General features: G+C 35.4%; 1 protein-coding gene and 1 pseudogene across 11 annotated transcripts in view; both read left to right on the plus strand.

The window, feature by feature from the left end:
- Positions 1-21,601, plus strand: part of Cntn4 (contactin 4) — a 955,384-nt gene that overhangs the window by 668,708 nt on the left and 265,075 nt on the right. For all 11 annotated transcript variants that reach the window (XM_004854222.3, XM_087182038.1, XM_087182036.1 and 8 more), the window contains one exon: positions 17,290-17,385. In XM_004854222.3, coding sequence (XP_004854279.2) covers positions 17,290-17,385 — 96 coding nt within the window. The remainder of the gene's footprint in view (positions 1-17,289; positions 17,386-21,601) is intronic.
- LOC106010144 (protein FAM217A-like) lies at positions 269-3,956 on the plus strand (annotated as a pseudogene).

The following is a 21,601-nucleotide window of genomic DNA, read 5'->3' on the forward strand; positions in this document are numbered from 1 at the left end:
GCTTTTGTTCATTTCCCCCATCGTGGTTTAAGTATAAAGCACTGTGAATGAAGGAAGTTGTCAGGGTTAGCTGCAGGGGTATAGGTATTCTTTATTTTATTTTTTGAGGGGAAAAGCATTTTCAAAATTTTATGGACTCCTTTTCCCCCCTTTTATGGTGATGTAATTGCATTGCTTAAAAAGCAGCTAACCAATTCTCTAGAATAGGCTCTCTAGCTAAGTCTAACTTTATTTAGACGATATAGATAGACAAGCTGATTGAACCAAAATGGGAACATTAACAAACATCACAGCCCTCACAAATAACATTATGACTCTTCTGTCAAGTGTAGATTCCCCTCTTCAAAAAAAGCTTGTGACCATTTTGTATGGCTTGTCTGGAAACTTCTGTAAATCTTATGTTTTAGTAAAATATTTTTTGTTATTCTAAAAAAAAAACACACACACAAACACCATTCAAGACATTGTATTTACTACGTATAAATGTATGTATAACAAAATATAAGAAAAATACAGAATTACAGACAGAATAATCAGATGTAGAGAGTGAACTCAGAGAAGAAGAGATGGGGTTTCAAAGTTACTGGTAGGGTTCAATCAGACTGTGGGCTACTGTCACAAATATGCATTTTATTTTTCTTTAATAATACACAATAATTCTACATTTTCTTTTGTGTGCTTATTATGTCACAAAATAAAAAATTAAAAGTAAAGGAAGAGGAAAGATATCCCCTCTTCCTGGGGAGGCAGAACCACTGTAGTGAAAACGGCTGTACTTCCAAAATTAACACAACCCCAATCAAAATTTCAATAGCATTCTTCACATAACTGAAGAAGACCATCCTAAAACTCATATATAACCTAAAGAGACCCAGAGTAACAAAAGCAATCCTGGGTAAAAGGAGCAAACTTAGAGGCATCACTATCCCAGACCTGAAGTCATATGAAAACAGCATGGTACTGGCACAAGAACAGACCCGAGAATCAGTGGAACAGAATAGAGGATGCTGAACAACCTCAAGTATAGTCAATCATTTGATCTCTAACAATGGGGCCAAAAACTACACTGGAAGAAAGATAACCTCTTTAATAAGTGGCATTAGGTTGCCAGGGATTTAGCTCAGTGGTTCCGCCGCCTGCCTCGCAAGCACAAGGACCCAAGTTCGATCCCCAGTACCAATAAAATAAAAAATAGAAAAATAAGTGGCTTTAGGAACACTACTTATCCACATGCAGAAGATTGAATCTAGACCCATATCTCTCACTGTATACTAAACTAAAATAAAAATGTATCAAAGAACTAAATGTTAAACTAGGAACACTTAACCTGCTGGAAACCAAAATAGGTAGCACTCTTGAAGTCATAGCATAAGCAAGGACTTTCTGAACAGAAAGTACCAATTGCATAGGAAAGAACATCAAAAATCAACAAACAGAACTATGCAAAATTAAATGTCTTCTTCACAATAAACCAAACAACCAATAGAGTGAAGAGACAAACTACAGAATGGGGAAATAGTTTCAAGAGTCAACAAATGGGATCATATCAAATTTAAAAACTTCTACACAGCAAAATATACAATGAATAGAATGAAAAGATAAACTGTAGAATGGGAAAAAAAGTTTTGCCAGTGCCCTTAGTCAGAGGACTCTTATCTAGAACATAAAAATAACTCAAAAAAATAGACCCATCAAAATAAGAGACCCAGTAAAAACTGGGCAAAGGAAATGAACAGACACTTCACAGAAGAAGTATAAATGGCCAATAAATGCACAAAGAAATGCTCAATATCACTGGCTGTTAGAAAAATGCAAATTAAAACATTTAGATTCCATCTTACCCCAAAAAAGAATTCCCATCATTAAGAAATCAAATAATAAATTCTAGAGAGGCTGAAGTGAAGAAAGAACCCTTTTACCCTCTTGGTGGGAGTGTAAGCTAGTATAAGCACTATGAAAATTAGTGTGGAGATTCCTCAAAAACCTGAAACTATAGCTCCCTCCCTCCCTTCCTTCCTCTCTCCACGCACCCCCAGAGGGCTCTTGTGTCTCCTGAACTCCTTGCCTTCATCCCCGGGCATAGTGCCAAGGACAAGATAAGCTGTCTTTGGAAGGCAGAGTGTTCAGTAATGTTTGGAGAGACAAGATCATCTCCCAGTTTCTCATAGGAAGCATTCTCAAGAGAGCACTCGATCGCTGCAGATGAGGCAGGAAGGTACTGAGGACCAGAGCAAGGATCCTGGCCACATCTTTCCTGGCCCCAGAAAGACCTCAGGGACTCAGAGGAGCAGCTAAGGCAAGATGGGGAGAAGAGCCCAACATCTCTCAGGAGAATTTATCTCACTGGAATTTGGATTCAGAAGTACCTGCTCCTGAAAGTAAAACTCTCCCATCCAGAAGGAATAGCACAGCAGGTGAACTATTTGGAGATTCCGGTAGTGCAGCTGATGGTAGAACTGAGTGTGTCAGTGCATCCTCCCAGAACAGCACAGAATAGTAAACAAAGGATATTTCAGTTATGGAGTTACCCTTTTAATGAAAGTGGCATGGAGACCAAGGCATTCAAAAAATCTTCAGTGGAAACAAACTGGCTTTAATGTAACCAGTAATTCCACACAGCTCTGCACTCTGAACTGCTCTTTAGCCAGCACCCGGGTCGATAGGCAAGGTGGTTCTCACCATGGACTACAGGTGCTGGGTCTCTGCTGGCCCTATGCTGATGGAGACTTTCTTAAGGGCAGAAACAAGCTTCAGATTAATTCATGTTCCACCACAGAAAACAACAACGAAGAAACATTACCTGGTCCAGCTTGTAATCCGAGATACAGAAACAGCAGTGTGGAAGAAAATTTAACAGATGAAAGTGATTTATCAGAGAAAAAGAAGTCAAATGATACCTTACTCAGCTATTTTAAGATGGATATGAATTTAAAGCCAGAAACAATAGACAGTGTTGAGGAACCTGTCACTGAGGAACCCACTGAAGCATTTGTATATCCTGATTTTCTTCCCCCTCCCTTCGATTCTCTGGACTTGCACAAATTGGCCCTCTCAAAATGTGAAAATTGGAAAGCAACAGTGGAACCCCTAGACAGCTCCACTGAGCACTTGATCACTCATCTACTGGAACTGGAAAGATTACAGCACACAGCCATACAAAAAGAGAGGCCGAGACTACAGATGTTGCCCTTTGCTTCAGCTGTTTCCAAAGCACCCTCTTCCTCCAAAGCTGTATCAAAAGTGAGACAACCAAAACTTCCTGACTCTTTCAGCCTTCGGATATCGTGTGTAGATTAAAGTTGAGAAAAGGCAAAAACTAATTCTGGTTCTGGCAAGCTTGACTAAAATGCTTCAAGATGGAATTGGAGCAACGCCAGCAAATACAAATGGAACCCTAGAACACCATCTCTAAAAAGTCCATCCACCACAAAACAACTGATTACAACTTATGATGATACTAAGAACCCCCAAAGTCCCATTTTAAACTCATGTCAAGAGCTCTCACCCAAGCCTAGTACCTCCCAAACAAGTCAGTCACTGTTAAAATGGTCTCAAGATGATGTCTGTCACCAAGGTCTCCAATACCAGGTTCATCTAGCCTTGTCTTTTCCTGAAAATCATAAGGAAGAAACTAAGACTCCAAGGACCAGAAAGAAACTCCACCAAAGAACTATACTACTGAAGAGACTGTTGTATATTCAGAAGATAAACTATTTGTCATCTTCCTTTATAGGTAAGGGTAAGTGCTCATTCATTGACCAAAAATAACTCTTTCATACACTGGACTGTGAGCAGATCCATTCTATGAAGCCTAGCTAAAATGTGGTTCATTCTGAGATACAAGCATTAAAGACAAAAACCACACACACAATTGCTTGGCATGATTTGAATCACTGCTGCAGTGTCTGTACAGGGGCTTCTACACTGACATAGCTGACAACCTTTTGGACTTATGTTTTACAGAGATGTTTTACTTAATAAACCAAACTCTTCAGAAGATTTTCTTTTTCAGTATAATTCCATTGTCAATAAATGGTATTACTGAAAAAAAAAGACTAAAACTATAAATTCCATTTGAACACTAGCTATTTTCCTTCTAGGTATTTTCCAGAAAGAGTTAAAGACATCTTATTACAGTGATTCATGCATACTTGTGTTTATAGCAGCACAATTCATAATAGCTAAATCTTGAAAGTGGCCTATATGTCCATCAACAGATGAATGGATAAAGAAAATATAGTATTTACACACAATGGAGTACTACTCTGCCATAAAGAAAGTTAAACTTGAGTCCTTTGTAGGAAAATGGATGCTCCTTGCATATCTCTTATATGAAAAATGCGAAGTATAAATAAAGAGCCAAATAAAAGATAGATAATAGGAAGTAGAGAGATATATCTTTCTCAAAGAGGAAGAGAATCTGGTGATGGAGGGAGGAGAGGGATAGGGGATGAACAAAGGAATTGGAATGTGTCATGTATGTGTACCAATTCCCCACAAGGAATGTAAACATTATGTGCTGCAAACATGTGCAAAAATAAAGCAGAGGGATAAAGAGATGGGTGGATGTGGAGGAAGGGAAGGGAAAGGGGACAAAAACAGGAATGGGAATGTGTTATGTAAATGTCCCAACTTCCCACCAGGAACATAAACATTATGTACTCAGCTTATCTGTAGTCAGACAACTTGGTTTAGAATTCTCTCATTATGATTTATGCCCAATGAGAGCAAAGCTGTTTCACTTTTCAGGGTCAGTTCCCTTGTATGTAAAGAATATAATTGCACTCACATCATGGTATTTGTTGAGAGGACTAAATAAATTAATGTATGGAAATTCTCTGGCTTTGTAGAATTTTTGAGATAGAAAACAGTAACTCCATCTGATGTATTATTACAATGCTAGTTTGATAAGTGTCTTCTTTTAGGAAACCAGTGGATGTTTTGTGTCTCCTTGGTTGTCTTTTCCACTTCTTTGGTTACCCATAAGTTTGTTTTAGTTCTGCTGGGTAGCAGTTTTAAACTTTTAAATGTAAGGTGAAAATACTTATCATTTTCCTTAGGTGTTACAAAGAACTAAAATAACATCAATATTATTTACAAATAAGGAATCATAGAAGTAAACCAAAACTGCTGCGTCATTTGGACCACTTTGGTCTCTTCTTGGAAGTCTGGGTGGGGGAAAGGAAATTGAGTTGGCAGCAAGAAAGTGATTTATCCTCCCACACTCAAAAGTAGGATGGGGAGTTAAAGTTTCTACTTTCTATTATTTTCCCTTTTAAAGTTTTCTTACCAACAGTCTCAGTCCTGTTTCCATAACCTTTTTATATGGCGTGTACCACCAGCAAGACACCATGTATGACTTATTTTGTCTGCTTTATTTACATTAAGCTCTTTCAAAAGAGAAGCTTTGGTTTTGTCAAAGATGCATCCCCGGTAACTAAAGATGCAGCCAGCATTATAATAGGTGCTTACAGTAGGCATATTGTAAGTAGTGAATGAATCTTTATTAGTCCTCATAGAAGGAGTAAAAGATGTGCCATCTCAAAATATGCCAAATTGGTATATTGATTATTTCAAGCTGAAATCACTTAAGGAACTGTATCTTCAGAAAGGGCCATTTGGCCTGTATTATTGTACGTGCAGCAAGCCACAAAGATTCTTTGAGAGGGATGTCCTTCACATACCAAGCTAGAAAATAGCCTTGATCACCAGAGAATGGTAATTAGGCTTCTCTGAATGCTTACTTTCCATGAGCTTTTACATTTTGCCACGTATCTCTTACATACCTAGAATTTACACCTATAGTCCAAATACTCATTTGTCCTCTTCCTTCACAAATTTGTTGTTCTTCTAAAAAGAATAAAAGCATCATGCTTTGATCATTTCTTTGTACTCCACTCTCTTGTAAAAATCCTCATGTACATGTAAAAATCATAAAGGTTTTATGCTTTTTTTAATTACTCCAAGAGGGAAATAAAGGGGATCTCTCTCTCCCTTACATCATCTCTCATAAGATGCATTTAAGAGCAAGGGACTTGAGTAATGATATTTCTAACAACTGGGAGCCTTATCTCAGATTTTTCTTTGTGAAAATGAGCACAGTTAAACACTCATAGCAAAATCTAAATAGATGATGAACAAACACATAGCTTGCATGTATACTTGATGATGGTTTTATTTTCAAAACTGTAATTAAATGAGATAAAAATATAAGGTTGAAGTTGCCGGAGCAACTTAAACTCAACATAAATAACAGCTGCTACTCATCTGGGAATTTCATTTATATACAGAACCTTTTTTATACCCTTAAAATTTTTTAACTAGTGCACAGCTAATTCAGCATCTAGTATACCAAGAAATGTTTTATTCCTCAAGGAAGGGGAAGGATAAAAGCAACAGAAATAACCTTTTTTAAGCCAATGAGTAAATAAACTAATTACTTTCAGAACTTTAATTTCTCCAAAATAACTATATAGCAAATTATGTCCAATTTCTTTTTTATTCTTTTTTTTTTCTTTTCTTTTTTTTTTTTTTTTGGTACCGGGATCGAACACAGGACCTTGTGCTTGCCAGGTAGGCGTGGTGCCTAAATCCCTGCCCCTATGTCCAATTTCTTATGAGCAATGACTCTAAGCATGACTAGCATTTTTCTTTATGAGTCACCAATCTCTGTATTATTAGTTCCACACCCCAAAATTGAGTATGTAGTGAGGAATCTTCTCTTTGTTTTAATATCAAATTTTCTGCAGAGCATGGGTGCTAAGAAGTCCTAATACCAACTGCTTCTCCTTTTAAGCAATGATTAGTACAGTTTCCTCCCAACTTGCTGGGGTAAAATCCTTACTTTTAAGACAGAATTCAGAGAAAGTTAACTACATGAGAATATCTGTCTAGTTATACTTATGAACAGGAATCCAGAAACTATCTCTCTTTCCTGAAACATTATATCCACTGCCCTCTCATACTAAGCAAATGATGAAAAGTTAGCAAAAGCAAAAGTAATGAAATGAAAAAGCTTGAAATGAAGAGATTCCTTTCTCTTTGAGGCAGGGTTTCATGGGACCAATGACTGGCTGACTTGTCATCTCCCAGCTTTGATCCTGATCTATGGCCCTCACATCTCAGTGTAGCAGTACTTTCCTGAGGTTTTTTTCTACCGATAACTGACTATGTGGTGGCCTCCTGAGGTGTGATGTTTCAGGGTTTTCCTCAGAGAAAATTCTTTCTAGTGTTACTTTGCTATGGTTTGTATCTAGATGTCCCCCCAAAGCCACATGTAGTCGTAGGCTATTTTGGAGGTGGGTGAATATAGAGTGTGTGATGCTAGGATTAAGGGCATGTGATTACTAAACCACTACATGTGAGTGATTGGTTTGGCACCAACCTAATCTTGGTAGTCTGAATAAGATAAAAGAAGCAGAATGACACTGTTAAGGTCTCTTGTTGCTTTTACTGTTTCTGCCACCATGAACTATTGCCCCTCTGCCACCCTGCCTTGGAGCCAGTTGATTATATACTGAAACCTCTATGAACTGTAAGTCAATAAACCTTCCCCCCTTTAACTTTGGGTGTCAGGTATTTTGTCTCAGCAATGAGAGAAAAGTAACTAACACATACTTTAATGTATCTGATTTACTCTCTGTAGGGTTCCCTATTTATTAGACAATTTGTCCAGTGAATTAAAACTTGCTGATTTTAATGTGGGGAGAAGAAAATGCTGTGAAGTAAAATTTTGAAATGAAGAATAATGTTTCTTTTACTGGAAACTGTACTAAATCTGTCAGTTACAGAATTCTCACACTAGATGAACAACAGATAATTGATATGTCACTGAAGACCAACAACTGTCCTGATCACAAACAAATAGGCATATACAATTTGTAGAGTACTGCTCCATGATTTCATTATTTTGTGCATTCCCTGGGACAGGGGTAAGAGAGTGAGTGGGGGTGGGTATTTCTTCTGCAAAACAGTGATACTGATTATGTCTTAGTATTCCTCTGAACTTTTAAGAAGGGTAGGTTAGGTGTTTTGGGGCCCTTGATTAGAGATATTTTATTTTCAGTACTAATAATTGAATCCAAAGTCTTCACACTGAGCTACATTTTTTTTTAATTGTTTTAAATTTTCAGACAGGGTTTCCCTAAATTTCCCAGGTTAGGCTTGAACTTGCGATTTACCTGCTTCAGCCTCCCATAGTCCTGGGATATAGGCATGTATCACCACACCAGGCAGAAAGACCTTCCTTAAAGTGATCTCCTAGAACACTCCTAGCAATTGACCACACAAAGGTCCTCTTTATCCAAGATGCTAGAAAACCATGTACCACATGGACAAATACAAGAAAATTCATCCTAGTGCAGGAAGTCTGGCTGACTACCACCTCAACACATGAAACAGGAAACTCATGAGAGGCTCATGAAGTACCTAATATGTGTCAGACACTGTCCTGAGCTTTGTATTTCAGCCTAATGAAGTCTGCCAAGATTCCTGCCCCTAGTGAACTTTCATTTGGGAAGGGAAAGAAGTAAACCAGAAAGCAATTTAATGTCAGATAGTGGTGGTAATATTGTTATGAAGAATGTAACAAAGAGAAGATGTAATAGAATAACTGGAGCCAAGTAGTGCTCTGCTTTAGACAAACACTTGACAAAGGCTGCTATGAGGATGGAACATTTTAAATGGCTCCTGAAGAATTAATCTTATTCCCGAAGTGAATGTATTATGTATCACAAATGTATGCTGATAAAAAAGAATGAATGTGCTAACCAAAAAAATGTAGAAAGAGCTCCCCAAGTAAAGGGAATAACAAGTACAAAGGTCCTGAGGCAAGGTTAACCTTAACATGTTTGAAGATTAGAAAGCAAAGTATCGTCATTTCAGTATAAATAAGTAAGAGAGAAAGTGGCAAAGAATAAAGCTAGTGATGTAGGCCAGGCCCAGATCACAGAGGGTTTTGTGTTTTTTTTTAAGAGCACAATGACATGATCATATTTTAGTCTAAAATTTACTAGGCCAAATGCTTTTCTGAAACTTTTGCTTCTCTTTGTGTCATAAAAACCTAAAACCAAAGTTTGAGAATGCAACTGCCTAATCATTAACACTTTTGAGTCAAGGTAAAATGTGGAAAGAGCTGAACTCCTGTAGAGAAAAATGTTAGTAATAATAGCTTGTATTTTAGAACCCCTGAAGCCAGAGGAGAACATTCTGTATGATGCCACATCTCACTAATCCCAGTAACCTCATGAATCAGGTGCACATTTCTATGTAGCACACAGGGAAACTCAAACATTTTAAAATTAAGTTGTTATTTGGCTTCTTAAATAGCACAGAGGCCTAGATAAGACCGAGTATATCAAACAAATGAAGAAAAAGAAAAAACTAAAATGAGAAATAAAAATAGCTATCTGGAAAGTCATTCATTTATGGAGAAAAGGAAAGGAAAGTAACCTTTATTTTCTTATAAAATCAAGAAAATAATAGTTGAGGGAAAAAAACTGTTAATCTCAAAGTGTCAATCGGACAATCAACAAGTATGATTTCATTGCTATTCTTTAATTCAGTGTAGAACAGTAACTCAGTTTATGGACTTCTGGGTTAAAAAGACCTGAATTCTAGTCCAAGCCCTTCTTTATACTATGTCTGTGACCTTGAATGTTTTTCTTTCTATGAAATTGAATTAATAATAGAACCTACCTCTTGGAGCTGTTGTGAGAATGGAATGGATAAATAAATAGATATGAAGATATTGTGTTCTGTATGTAGGTTAGCTACAACTAGCCCCACACTCTTCCAAAGAGCTAATATTTATAAAAATGTTTAAATTGCCAAAGTAAACAACTGAAGCCTCCTGAACATGTAGCACTAATTATGCTACTTTTACATTTTGCCTAGGTTTTCCTGGAAACAAAGAGTAATGTTGTAATGCAAGAAGGGAAAGAGAAGAGTACCCTCCTATTTTGCTAAATACGGAATTGCTGACCCTTGGCAAGTTCATGTTTGGCGGTCTTCACATACTTTTCCTTGTCCTATTTCTTAGTCATTATTCTTTCCTGAACTTTATCAGCCCTACCTTATTTTCTCCAGTAATTCACAGTTCAGTTTTTATTCATTTATTGTTTACTTAAAATTCATTTTACAAATCCATATTGCTCTTACACACTAGTGGAATGATAGCAATCTGATTGAATTAAATTCCCTTCACTGTAAATAACTAATAACAATCTAATGCCTTAGGAGAATTTATTGTTTAAAATGATATTTCTGTAATTCCAAAGTAATATCTAAATTCCGAGTCTTTACTTGGTATGGCCAAATAGGGTAGGAACAAAAGATCACACAACTGAACAGAGAACCCTGAGGGCTGATTTCAGAACCCGGGAGAGCTCCAAGTGGTACTTAACCTTTTACTTTAGAAGAAGTGTCTATGAATTTTCATAGCGATGTTCATTGGCAGTAACATTAGGAATTATGAAAGGACAAAATCAGAAAACATTTTTAAGAATTAATCATTTGTAAATTGAATGTGCATTAACTTAGGAATTTTAATAAAGCCTCTTGTTATCTATATAAAGAATCTCAGTGAAGATACTCACTTTTCCAAGTTAAACCAACACCTACTATAAGATTTTGGTCCCGTACTTTTCACAGTCAACAAATCGGTGTAATGACTTTTGCTCTTTAGAGTAGTCATAGATTTTTGGTTTGTTTTACTTAATTATTGCAGAAAGAAAATGGCTGACACTACACTTCCCACAAAAAAAGGGACTCAAAAAAATTTTGCTGAATATTGGATAAACAAATGGCAAACTTAATAACACAAAGATCAGGAAGATACTGACACACACTTCTGTCAATATTTTATTATTTTAATATATATGAATGTATTGAAATTTTTATTTATATTCACTTTATTTTCATTTGGTATACTCATTTTATTTCCACTTCTATACAGAATGAACTTCTAAAACTTTATGCTTGGTGAGTAAGCTTATGTAAAGAGTAAATAATATTCTTTTATTTCTGCTCAAAAAATATATATATTTTATATCCCTTTCAAAAAGTAATGAAATACCAATTTCAATATTTTCAGAACATGTAATTTTTCACCTTTATGTGAAAGAGTAGCACAAATTGTCTCAGACCATAATATTACAGGAAAAGGTTCCTATGGAGAATTATCTGAAATCAGAATGTGTGTGTGTGTCTTAATTATGTCATATAAAGAATGCAGTATATATACTACAAAGGATAAGGTATATGATTTGCTTTAGTATCTGTTTTAATATGAAAACAAAATTAAGACTAGGGAAAGAATATATATTTTACGTTTGGTCAGAATTTTACCACAGTAACAGGTAATGGGGAAAAATATAAGAACCAAGATACATCATGTACAGGTACAAGCACCCAATGATAAATGTAAACATAATGTATATCTAAAATGTACCAATAAAGAATTTAAGAAAGAAAAAAAATTAAAAATTAAAAAAAAAGAATTTTGCCATGGTAGAATTGATGTGGACAACCTAATGTTACTTAATCTGGTGAAAAAGTTTGGTCTCACTAGCTTTCCCATGGTGAGGCACTTTCTATAGACTTTCCTTTGATGCTCAAAAATGATAATGATAATGGTAACATTTATAGACTACTAACTTTGGACTGGGCAGTATTTTGAGTCCTTAAATATATCATCTTAATCTTCAGAAAGCTCTGTGAGATAGGAATTACTATCCTGACATTAGAGATGAAGAAATTGAAGTTTAAGGAGATTAAGAAATTCATCCACATCATAGAGCTAAAGAGTAGGAGTACTGCTTCTGTACTCCAATCCTTTTTGCTCAGAAGCTTGTATGTTGAACCATTAACTCTTTCTTGCTAGTACTTTCACAGGGAAATCCAGTCAACCATGCCTGTCTCACTAATGGTTTCTTCCTTCTTCCTGAGCGGAAAAAAAAATGTCAAAAATGTAACCTTGGAACTCATAAGATGTTGTGAATTTGGATTTATTTTTAGCATAAATCTCTACAATCCAAAAAACCATACCCATGATTGCCCACACTCAGAGAGCAAATAGGAAAAAATTTAGTTTGTGATTTTAAATGGTTTAATTGGTTTAATTTAATAATAAATGGTTTTCAGAGTTATTCTCTAAAAATACCTCTTTCCTTTTATAAATGGTGCAATCATCATATGGAAGTCATATTCATAAGAAATGTATTGGTTGACCATTTTCCCAAATTCATATTGATTTTCTTATTGACTGTTTCTTTCAAAATCAGAGGAAGAAGTAACACAGGGAACTGGTGCTGACAGTTTCTTGTTCTGAAGCCACCCTGTGAGAATTAATAGAATCCAGGTCTATCCATGTCAGGAAAAAAATTGAATTTGTATTAAATAATACATACATATAAAAATACAGACATGTGCATCATTTTATTTCCTCTGGATATGTATGAAGCCATAACATGTACAGGTACAAGCACCCAATGATAAATGTAAACGTAAAAGATAGATACGTTTGCTAGCCACGTGTTTTAGTACATGTTTACATTCCTCATAGGGAGTTGGTACAAATATATCATACATCTGAATTTCTTTTTTTAATCCCCTTTCCCTTTCTTCTCTCCCATATATCTCTGATCTCATTCCTACTTTTGTGCATATTCGCAATACATAATGTTCACATTCCTTCTGTAGAACTGGTACATCTACATTAAACATCTTTCCCTTCCCTCCATCTTCTCTCTCTCCATCTCTTGGTTATCTTCTCCTTTGAGAAAGATCTATCTCCCAGCTTCCTATTATCTATCTTTTATTTTGCTCTTTATTTATACTTTGGGTTTTTCATGTAAGAGGAACTATGAAATATTTAAGTTTGCATATCTGATTTATTTCACTTAACAGTATGGTCTCGAACTGCATCCATTTTTCTACCATGACTCAAGTTTATCTTTCTTTATGGCAGAGTAGTACTCCATTGTGTGAAATACCACACTGTCATTATCCATTCATCTATTGATGGACGCATAGATCGCGTCCATTGTTTAGCTGGTATGTATTGTGATACTATAAGTATGGGTATGCATATATCACTCCTGGCCATTTTAAAGCTAAAAATTTTACCCTATTGGAAATCATTGCCTGTGAATATCATTAGCTTTTCCTGTGTAACTGACTAGTCCCTTAATGATGGCCTAAATAAATTGCTGTTTATTTTTCATTGTTACTATTCTCAAAAAATATCTTGGATCATCTTGGTTTTATTTGCTGTAGATTACATCCAGGTATTTATTATAAACTACTTCTTTCATAATTCAAAATAGTAATTTTCTACACAGGATACAGATAAACATTTTCTTCTTGACTTTCTAATTCACTCTGTTGGTTGCATTCCAAATGATGGAATGTTGTTGTTGATCACATACTGCAACTTTAAGTCCTTTGTATGCCTTTACTCCTCTACAAATTTAAACAATAAATCACTTCTGTAAATCACTTCTCAATGAGCTGACACATTCTAAATACTATAGCATTTTCTAATGTCATTTACAATCAAGTGCAGATATTGTGTTCCATAGGAGAATAAAGGACTGTTATTTTTATAGAAAAGTATGTTATGAAAACACTTCTCCCACAAAATTTGGCATTCTTTTGCACAGTTGTTGAAGAAATTATGTAAAATGCTGACAAATCAAATCAATACCAAAAAGTAGAGACTTTATAAAAAGTCTGTACACTAATTATCAATGAATCATATGGAAAGCTGGAAAAACAAATTTGTAAGAAACAATCATATATAGACATTAATACCTTGCCATACATATACATCCTGTATTCAACCGTATCTTCAGTAACCAACTGTATGAGCTAAGAGGAACAGAACTCAAGTAGAGTTGTTTAGTCACTTTCCTAACAAGGCAACAACAACCTGCACTCAGTAGAGATCTTTCTGATTACTCTTGACTAAGTTCATCCTTTGCCTAAAGTATAAAGTCCCCTCAAAGAATGCTTATCTACAATGAAAAGGAATGAAATAGAAGATTTATACCCAATTTACCAACTTATCACATTGTGAATTGAAATGTAGATTTTCTTATTCATTAAGTGAAAATTTTGCTTGCACAAACTTATTTTTGTTTCTAGATATCAAGTCACTGGTTTGAATGTTCTTTATCCTTGGCTTCACTAACTCAGTGAAGAAGCCATAGATTCTGTTGCAGTGGTTTTGGAGAGAGACAGACATGACTGGGCTGGTCACTTTCCATGTGCCTGAAAAACATATTGAACTCTTTGAGCTTGCTTAAGTTATTTGACCTGAAATTTGAGAATTTAAGCTCTGAAGGAATTAAGTGAAGTCATATAAGTACTTGTCATATGTTATGACCACGGTACATTTTGCAGCTGGACATTCTTGTTGCTATTTGTGTGGTGGTCATAGTGACAGAGCATTATCTATAATGCATTCTGTCTGTCTCACAAAGCTGCTGCTATGTTCATTACTTTGTTCCAAAGATTTGAAAAAAATTTAATTATTATTTTATGAGTAATATTAATTCTAATATCTCTGGTAAAAGTTTGGGCATGAATGTACAAGCATCAAAAAAAAAAGCACATTCATATACATAGTTCTTTAACTTGGAACATTACCATGTTGCCAGTGATTAGAATTTGAAAGTTATAGCTGAAAAGAACAATTTTATACATGTCATCTTTCCCTAAGTATGAACATAAATATCAGTTCTTTAGCATCCACAGTTCACTCTAGTGTGTATTTGCTATTTAGAATCCTTTACCAATGGAATGTTGGGAAATGATTTACTTTACATCTCAGCCTTTCTTAATGGACAGAATAAGCATATATCGAGCCACCAACCTTATATCATGAAAAACCTTGTATTTTTAAAATATCATCTCATTTCGGGTTGGGGATTTAGCTCAGTGGTGCCGGCGCCTGACTTGCAAGCACAAGGTTCCGAGTTTGATCCTCGGTACCGCCCCCCAAAAAATAACCATCTCATTTTGTCTTTGCCCATGAGCATATTTATTCTTGATTTATTTATAATAAAATTAAGACTTGCCCAAGGTCATCACTAGTAAGTGGCAAAGATGGTTTTCAAACTCAGATCTACCCAAATATAGCCTTGCCATTCACTATATATATAGGATCTTGAATCTCTTTTAATGAACTACTAAGAAATATTTCTAAATATTTTCTCAAAAATTAGATGCATGTGATATACTTTCAATGCCCATATCTTGTAGAACTGGACAAAATTCACAAACTAAATGGAAAAAAACCAAAACAAAATAGGATCCAGTACTTTAAGCTCAGGAAAGATAGTTAAGTTATTGTATATATTTTCTATTTTATTTCCCACTTTGTAACATAATTCCATTAATCAGGAGCTATGATTGGTTTTGCCTAGACAAGACTAGATCTCTGTTATCTATCAGTTTTGAAAATTGGATGTGATATTTATACAAAAAATATAGATGACTTACTTTTAAGAATCTATGCAGAAGTCACAATTCAGACTGATTCAGTATTTTTTTAGGGATAATGGATGAAACTATTAATTCTGTACTAAAGTTTAATTCCTTTTAGAAATCATTTCATTAAAGTAAAGAAAAATATTATGTCATATATCCACCTGCGCCTATTGAATAAAAGAAAGGTACTATATCATACATGTAATTCACATTATACCACTGTTTGGTTTTCTGCTGAGTATGTGTGCGTCCTTCACATGCCCTACTTATTCTAGCTCTGGTGGTCTATGACTTGCTATAATTAGGTATCACTTGTCAGTGTCAGTCCTGCTCACTAAGCTCTTGAGTCACTACAGGGCAGAGCACCCTGAGCTGGAAACCGGATGATACTTAATAGAATTTTTGTAAACATGTAAGTGATAAAAACAATAATGTATAGAGTTTAAAAATTGTTCTAATAGCAGAATAAGCTGTGTTTTATTTTTAAGTATCCTGAACTCTCTGTGAAGCCAACATGGATGTGAAACACATTCCCATATGTAATTTCACAGAGGCTGTCCAGGTTCATCTTCTGGCTGTATCACTCATTAATGTTGACATCTTAGCAGATTTCATTGACTCTCTTTTCTATCCTGTAAAGTAGGGCTAGAAGATGATATAAGCATAAGTTTTACAAAAGTGACCAGCAAGTAGGCAGTAGTCAGTAATTGTTACTATATTCTAGGGGACACAACCATGGGGCTTACAACCCTGCATGTCATATTTGAGTCACAATAGTTCTCAAATCTGAAGTGAGGTCATAAAATCAAATGCTTTAGACACAGTCAGAAAAAATCACTTAAAAAAAAGAAAAAGAAAAAGGCACTTAAAACACACTCATTAAAAGGATTTACATTTAAGGAAGTAGGAGAAAACATTATTTGAACAATAACAAACGATAGTACATCTGTCAAAATAAGAGACATTTTGTATATTAACTCATTTTTATTTATCGCCTCAAACTGTGATCTTCAGTTCTATGAATGTTTAATCTCTCACTAGACTTGGCCTCCATGAGAAAATGAAATTCTTTCCAGAAAGAATCAAAAGTTGCACCTTCTCAATACTGAAAACCATACAGAATTTTAAAATAATCTCTGTGTATCTGTCTATTTAGGCATTATATACATGTATGTATATATATAAAGAGAGAGAATGTGTTAATATTCTGGCTATACGTGAATGTTTGGATAGATGATTATATGAGATATTATATGTAATATAATTATAATATAATTATATTAGATAAATATTATAATTGCATATAATTAAATACTTTCTGAAGTGAACAAAGCTGAATATCAGAAAACATGTTAGCATTGTCATAATAATATTTAATTACATAATGTTCTTGGGGAGATCATAGCATCTTTAAACCTCAGGTTCTTCACCTATACCTGCACTGTCCAATAGAATTTTCTAGAATGATGTGCTATCCAATATGGTAGCCACTAAGTACGTGTGGTTTTGGGGCACTTGAAATGGAACTCTGACTCATAAACTGAATTATAAATTCTATTTAATGTTAGTTATTTTGAATCTAAATAGACCCATGTGTCAGATTACTATTTTGCTGGACAGTCTAGCTATAAACTCAAAGAAGAAGGAGCAATATCAGTGAAAGGAAGCTAGAATGAATTACCCTGGTACTAGTGCTATGGTGGCTGTTTTCAGCATAATCTTTTTAGATATAGTGATAGTCTCCCATGATACCTTGACTTTAAAGTTTAAACACTTTTCCTTTATTTCTCCCAACAGACCTTGAAAACTTTAAAACCAGGACGAGAAGCACGGTGTCTGTCCGTCGAGGTCAGGGAATGGTACTCCTCTGTGGCCCACCACCCCACTCTGGAGGTAAGGTAAATGCATTGATGTGCACACTGTACTAGCTGCTATTTTTCTTGCTGAACGTTCTCCCACTTGGCACTGGCTGAGGAGACAGAGTCATTTATAGAGATGCCCAGAGTCCCTCCGTGTAGAGGAAGAGCTGCAGTGAATTCCTTCCATAATTAGGATAGGAAAATATTAGACTGTGTAAATGTTCCACCCCACTGCTGTCTGGCCAGCACAGAGGGAAAGACCATCCCAGTCAGTGAAAATCAAAGCACTGTTGCTTGGTGAAACAATGTAGCTAAAACTGCCAGTGCTTGTTTAAACTTGATTGGATTAAAGAAAAAAATGACCTTGCTTGCTTCATTTTATCTCATTTTTCATCTGGGAAGGACTATATGAACAGTTTGTACTCACCACACTTCTAATACTAAATATTTTCCACACTAACAACCAATCTTCAAACCCTGTGGACACCAACTAGCTGTCCAGTGATATCTCCATTCTGACATGAACTACTCAGAATGGAGTAAATGTTCTGTTCCACAAGACTCTCTCACCTCAGGTGCTAGTTGCAAGACCTTGGCCTCCCGTGCTTCTGACCAACCTTGGGTTCAGTAATTTGCTAGACTGGCTCAAAGAACTAAGGAGAAACAATACACTTGCTATTCATTTATTTAAAGAATATTACAATTGGTAAATATGAACCATCAAATAAAGAGGTATAAAGAGTGTGACTGAATCATGATTGTCAATTTAGCTGGATTAGGAAACACTGAGGGGCTTTGAGAGGTGGTCCATGCCTATAATCACAGTACTCTGGGAGGCTAAGGCAAGAGGATCAAATGTTTGAACCCAGCCACTGTTCCCCTGCTCTGGCTTTCCTGCCACCATGAACTAAGCAGCTTTGCTCCACTACACTCTTCCACTATGTTGTTGCTACCCTGGAGCAATCCAGCCATGTTCTGAAATCATGAGCCAAATTAAAGCTTTTCTCCTTAAACTTAGAAGTGTTAGGTCATGTTTATGTGACCAGAAAGCTGACTAATACGAAGGGTGAGGTCCAGAAGGGTTCTAAGCACAACAGTTTCTGTCCCTGTGGGGTTGGGGTGTGCACCCTCTTAGCACTTGGATATGTTCATTACCCAGAAGATCTCCAAATCCTGAAATACAGTTTTTACGGTATTTACTTTATGTAGCATAATTGATTGTATCATTGACCATTTTGGTGACTGAGCTCTTATTTCCAGGCCTTTTCCCTTCTCCAGAGGCATAGGGTGGGTACAGGAGGAAAGCTGAAAATTCTAACTCTCTAATTACATAATTGGTTCTTCTGGCAACCAGCCCCCATCCTAAACCTAATCTGGGGCCTCCAGAAAGTCATCTCATTTGCATAAACTCAAGTATGGTTATTGAGAGTAACAAAAGACATTCCTATCACCTCATCACTCAGGAAATTACAAAGGCTTTAGGAGCTCTGTGCCTGGAACATAGAAAGAAAATCAAATATATATTTCTTTGGGGTTTTGTTTTGTTTTGTTTCTTGTGGCGCTGAGGATTGAACTCAGGGACTTATTCATGCAAGGGACATTCTTTATCACTAAGTTGCACCCCCAGCCCCCAAATATATATTTCTTATTAATCACAGTAACACATTATCACACCAGGAATCAAAGTTCCTTCATTGCAGCATCCAAAATCAGTTTGTGGAAATTCATAATGGCTGGATGAGTTAGGGATACATTTGACTGGAAATAACTGAAAACCCAGCAAAAGCTGACTTAAATCGATTTGAGTTTGTTTTTCTCATATGCAAGATCATCAAATATATGCTATCAAAGTTAGCACAGTTTTGGGGGTTTGGGTTTTTTTCTTTTTTTTCAGTACTGAGGGTAGAACATAAGGACTGGAACATACTAGGCAAGTGTTCTACCCCAGCCCCTAGCACAGCTTCTTGAGTGTGTATAATAGGACTCAAGCCCTTCCTCTGTCCTTTTCTGATGCCCTTAGTGTGTGGTATGGCTAAGTCGTGAAGTCTGTATTCCAAACTCAAAGCAATGGAAAGAGACATGGACAAAACACAATAAATGTTTTTCCCCATTTCAATTTACCTTTGTTATGGGAAGTTTACTTTTCTCAGGACTTTACCCACATTTTCATTTTTTTTTTCTTGATTACTTCCAGTTGCAAAGGAAACTGGGAAATCAAATATTTTATGCAGATGGTTTGTGCTTTGAAAAATACCATAATTTGTTAATAAAGGAGGACATGGGGAGATGTTGTATAGGCAACTTGTAAAGTCTTCAAAAAGAACCAATTTTGACTGGAGGAAAAATATAACTATATATAAAGAATTCAGTAATATGGAGGTATAATAAATTGTGATATTTATTAGGATTCCACAAAAGTTTATAATGGCAAAGCTAATAAACTCCACTCAGTAATTAAGGTTAATGTTTACTTTGATGTGTTGTATCATTATTGCCTTAATTTTCTTTTTTTTCCCCATTAACTTTATTGGTACATTTTAGGTATAAAATACAGTTACATTCATCATTGGGATCTTGTACCATTACATGAGTCTCTTGGTTCTTATTTTTTTCCCCTTCCCTTGCCCTCCCTTCACCCCCTAAACCCTTCCCTATTTGCAAAGACTTTCTTTCCATTTTTTTCCTCTTCTCATATTTTTTCCTTTCCCTTTTTTCCCTTCCCCTACCCCTCCCACTTCCCCTGCTCCTTTAGACCTTTTCTTCCTGTTACACAATATCAGTTATACATTTTTTAAATTACAATATTAAGATCTAGGAGACATTACCACAGATTTTACAGAATTTAAAAGGATACAGAAAGCATATTACAAAAATCATTTTTGAAATAAATTTGACAACTTCTAAGAAGTACCTTGGAAGACAAATTAATGAAACTAACTCTGGAGGAAATATAAAATTTGAATAGCACCTATTAAAGAAAGTATATTCCTAGCTTGAAAACCTACCTATATGACAACAGCAGGCTCATAAACATTTTAACTGATAAATTATATCAAACAATTAAAGCAGAAAAAAGAAGGAACACTTCTCCCTTCATTTTAGGGACTCAACATTGTGCTAACCCTAAAACTGGATAAAGATAATAAAAGAAAAAAGTATGAACATAGATAGAAATTTGTTTAACAAAACAAACTATTAGAAGTCAGATCTGGCAGGATGTAGAAAGTGGTTTTGTTATAGGGATGGCAGTGTTGGTTCGGCATTGGAAGATCCACCCCCAAAAGTCATCATTTTAAGAGAGGAAAGGAAAAAGCCATATGGTCCTGTCACTAGTTGGAGAGAAAGTATTGGACTAAATTCTACAGCTGTTTATGGTAAAAGCTATCAGGAGAGTAGAAGTAGAACAGAAACTTCTCAACAGATTAAAGACATGTACTCCATACTTCTAGCGAGAATGCCTTATATGAATGGAGAAGATACAGTGCTTTCTCCTTAAGGTAGGGAACAAGGGCAGTTGCCTTAATTTTCTGTTTGGCTTTATATATGATTGAAAGAACAAACTTGACATCTAAAAAATACCCTTTTTCTTTTTTTGTCTTATATTCAAAAGCTGTAACTTTTCCAATTTCGTTGAATCCCCCACCTAATATTCCAAGCAGAAAATAATAGCAAAATAAATGTCTTGTACAGTGAACACACTGCATGCCCATGAAACCCCTCAAGTATGGATCAAGGATGTGGGATTGTTAAAATTTCTGACTTTAGAAGACTAGTGCAGAATTCAACAGTGATGTCTGGGCTTTGTGCTTGGGAAAAGCACTAAATTTGGAGTCAAGATAAGACTTTTGGTCCTGGTCCTTTTTAAATCATCACTTGAAATTGGGCACATGTCTTCACTGTACTTACAGTGATGTAGAGAGTGATAAGAGCAAAAGAAATCTCTCAGATGCCTTTTAGTTCTATCATTAAATAATTATAGCTCAATAAAGGCTAATGATCTTTTTTATCAAGTATATTTGCATTATTGAAGCCTTGTACTATAAGGAAATCATTTAACCATGAACATATATTTTGATTCAGGTGAAATTCAGTCAGACTAACACTTCTCTTCCAAATATGCAATCTGATGAAAATAAAAATTGAAGATTTTGCAAATTTCTCCTTCAGGCTGACTTCAAAACATTAAGCTTTAGTAACATGGCAGCAACTCTAAAAATTAATCCTGTAGGTATATTTAAAAAGTACCACTC

The sequence above is a fragment of the Heterocephalus glaber genome, unplaced genomic scaffold (assembly GCF_053883595.1).
Source record: "Heterocephalus glaber isolate CG9 unplaced genomic scaffold, H.glaber_assembly_v1.0 deba00001472, whole genome shotgun sequence".
NCBI lineage: Eukaryota > Metazoa > Chordata > Mammalia > Rodentia > Bathyergidae > Heterocephalus > Heterocephalus glaber.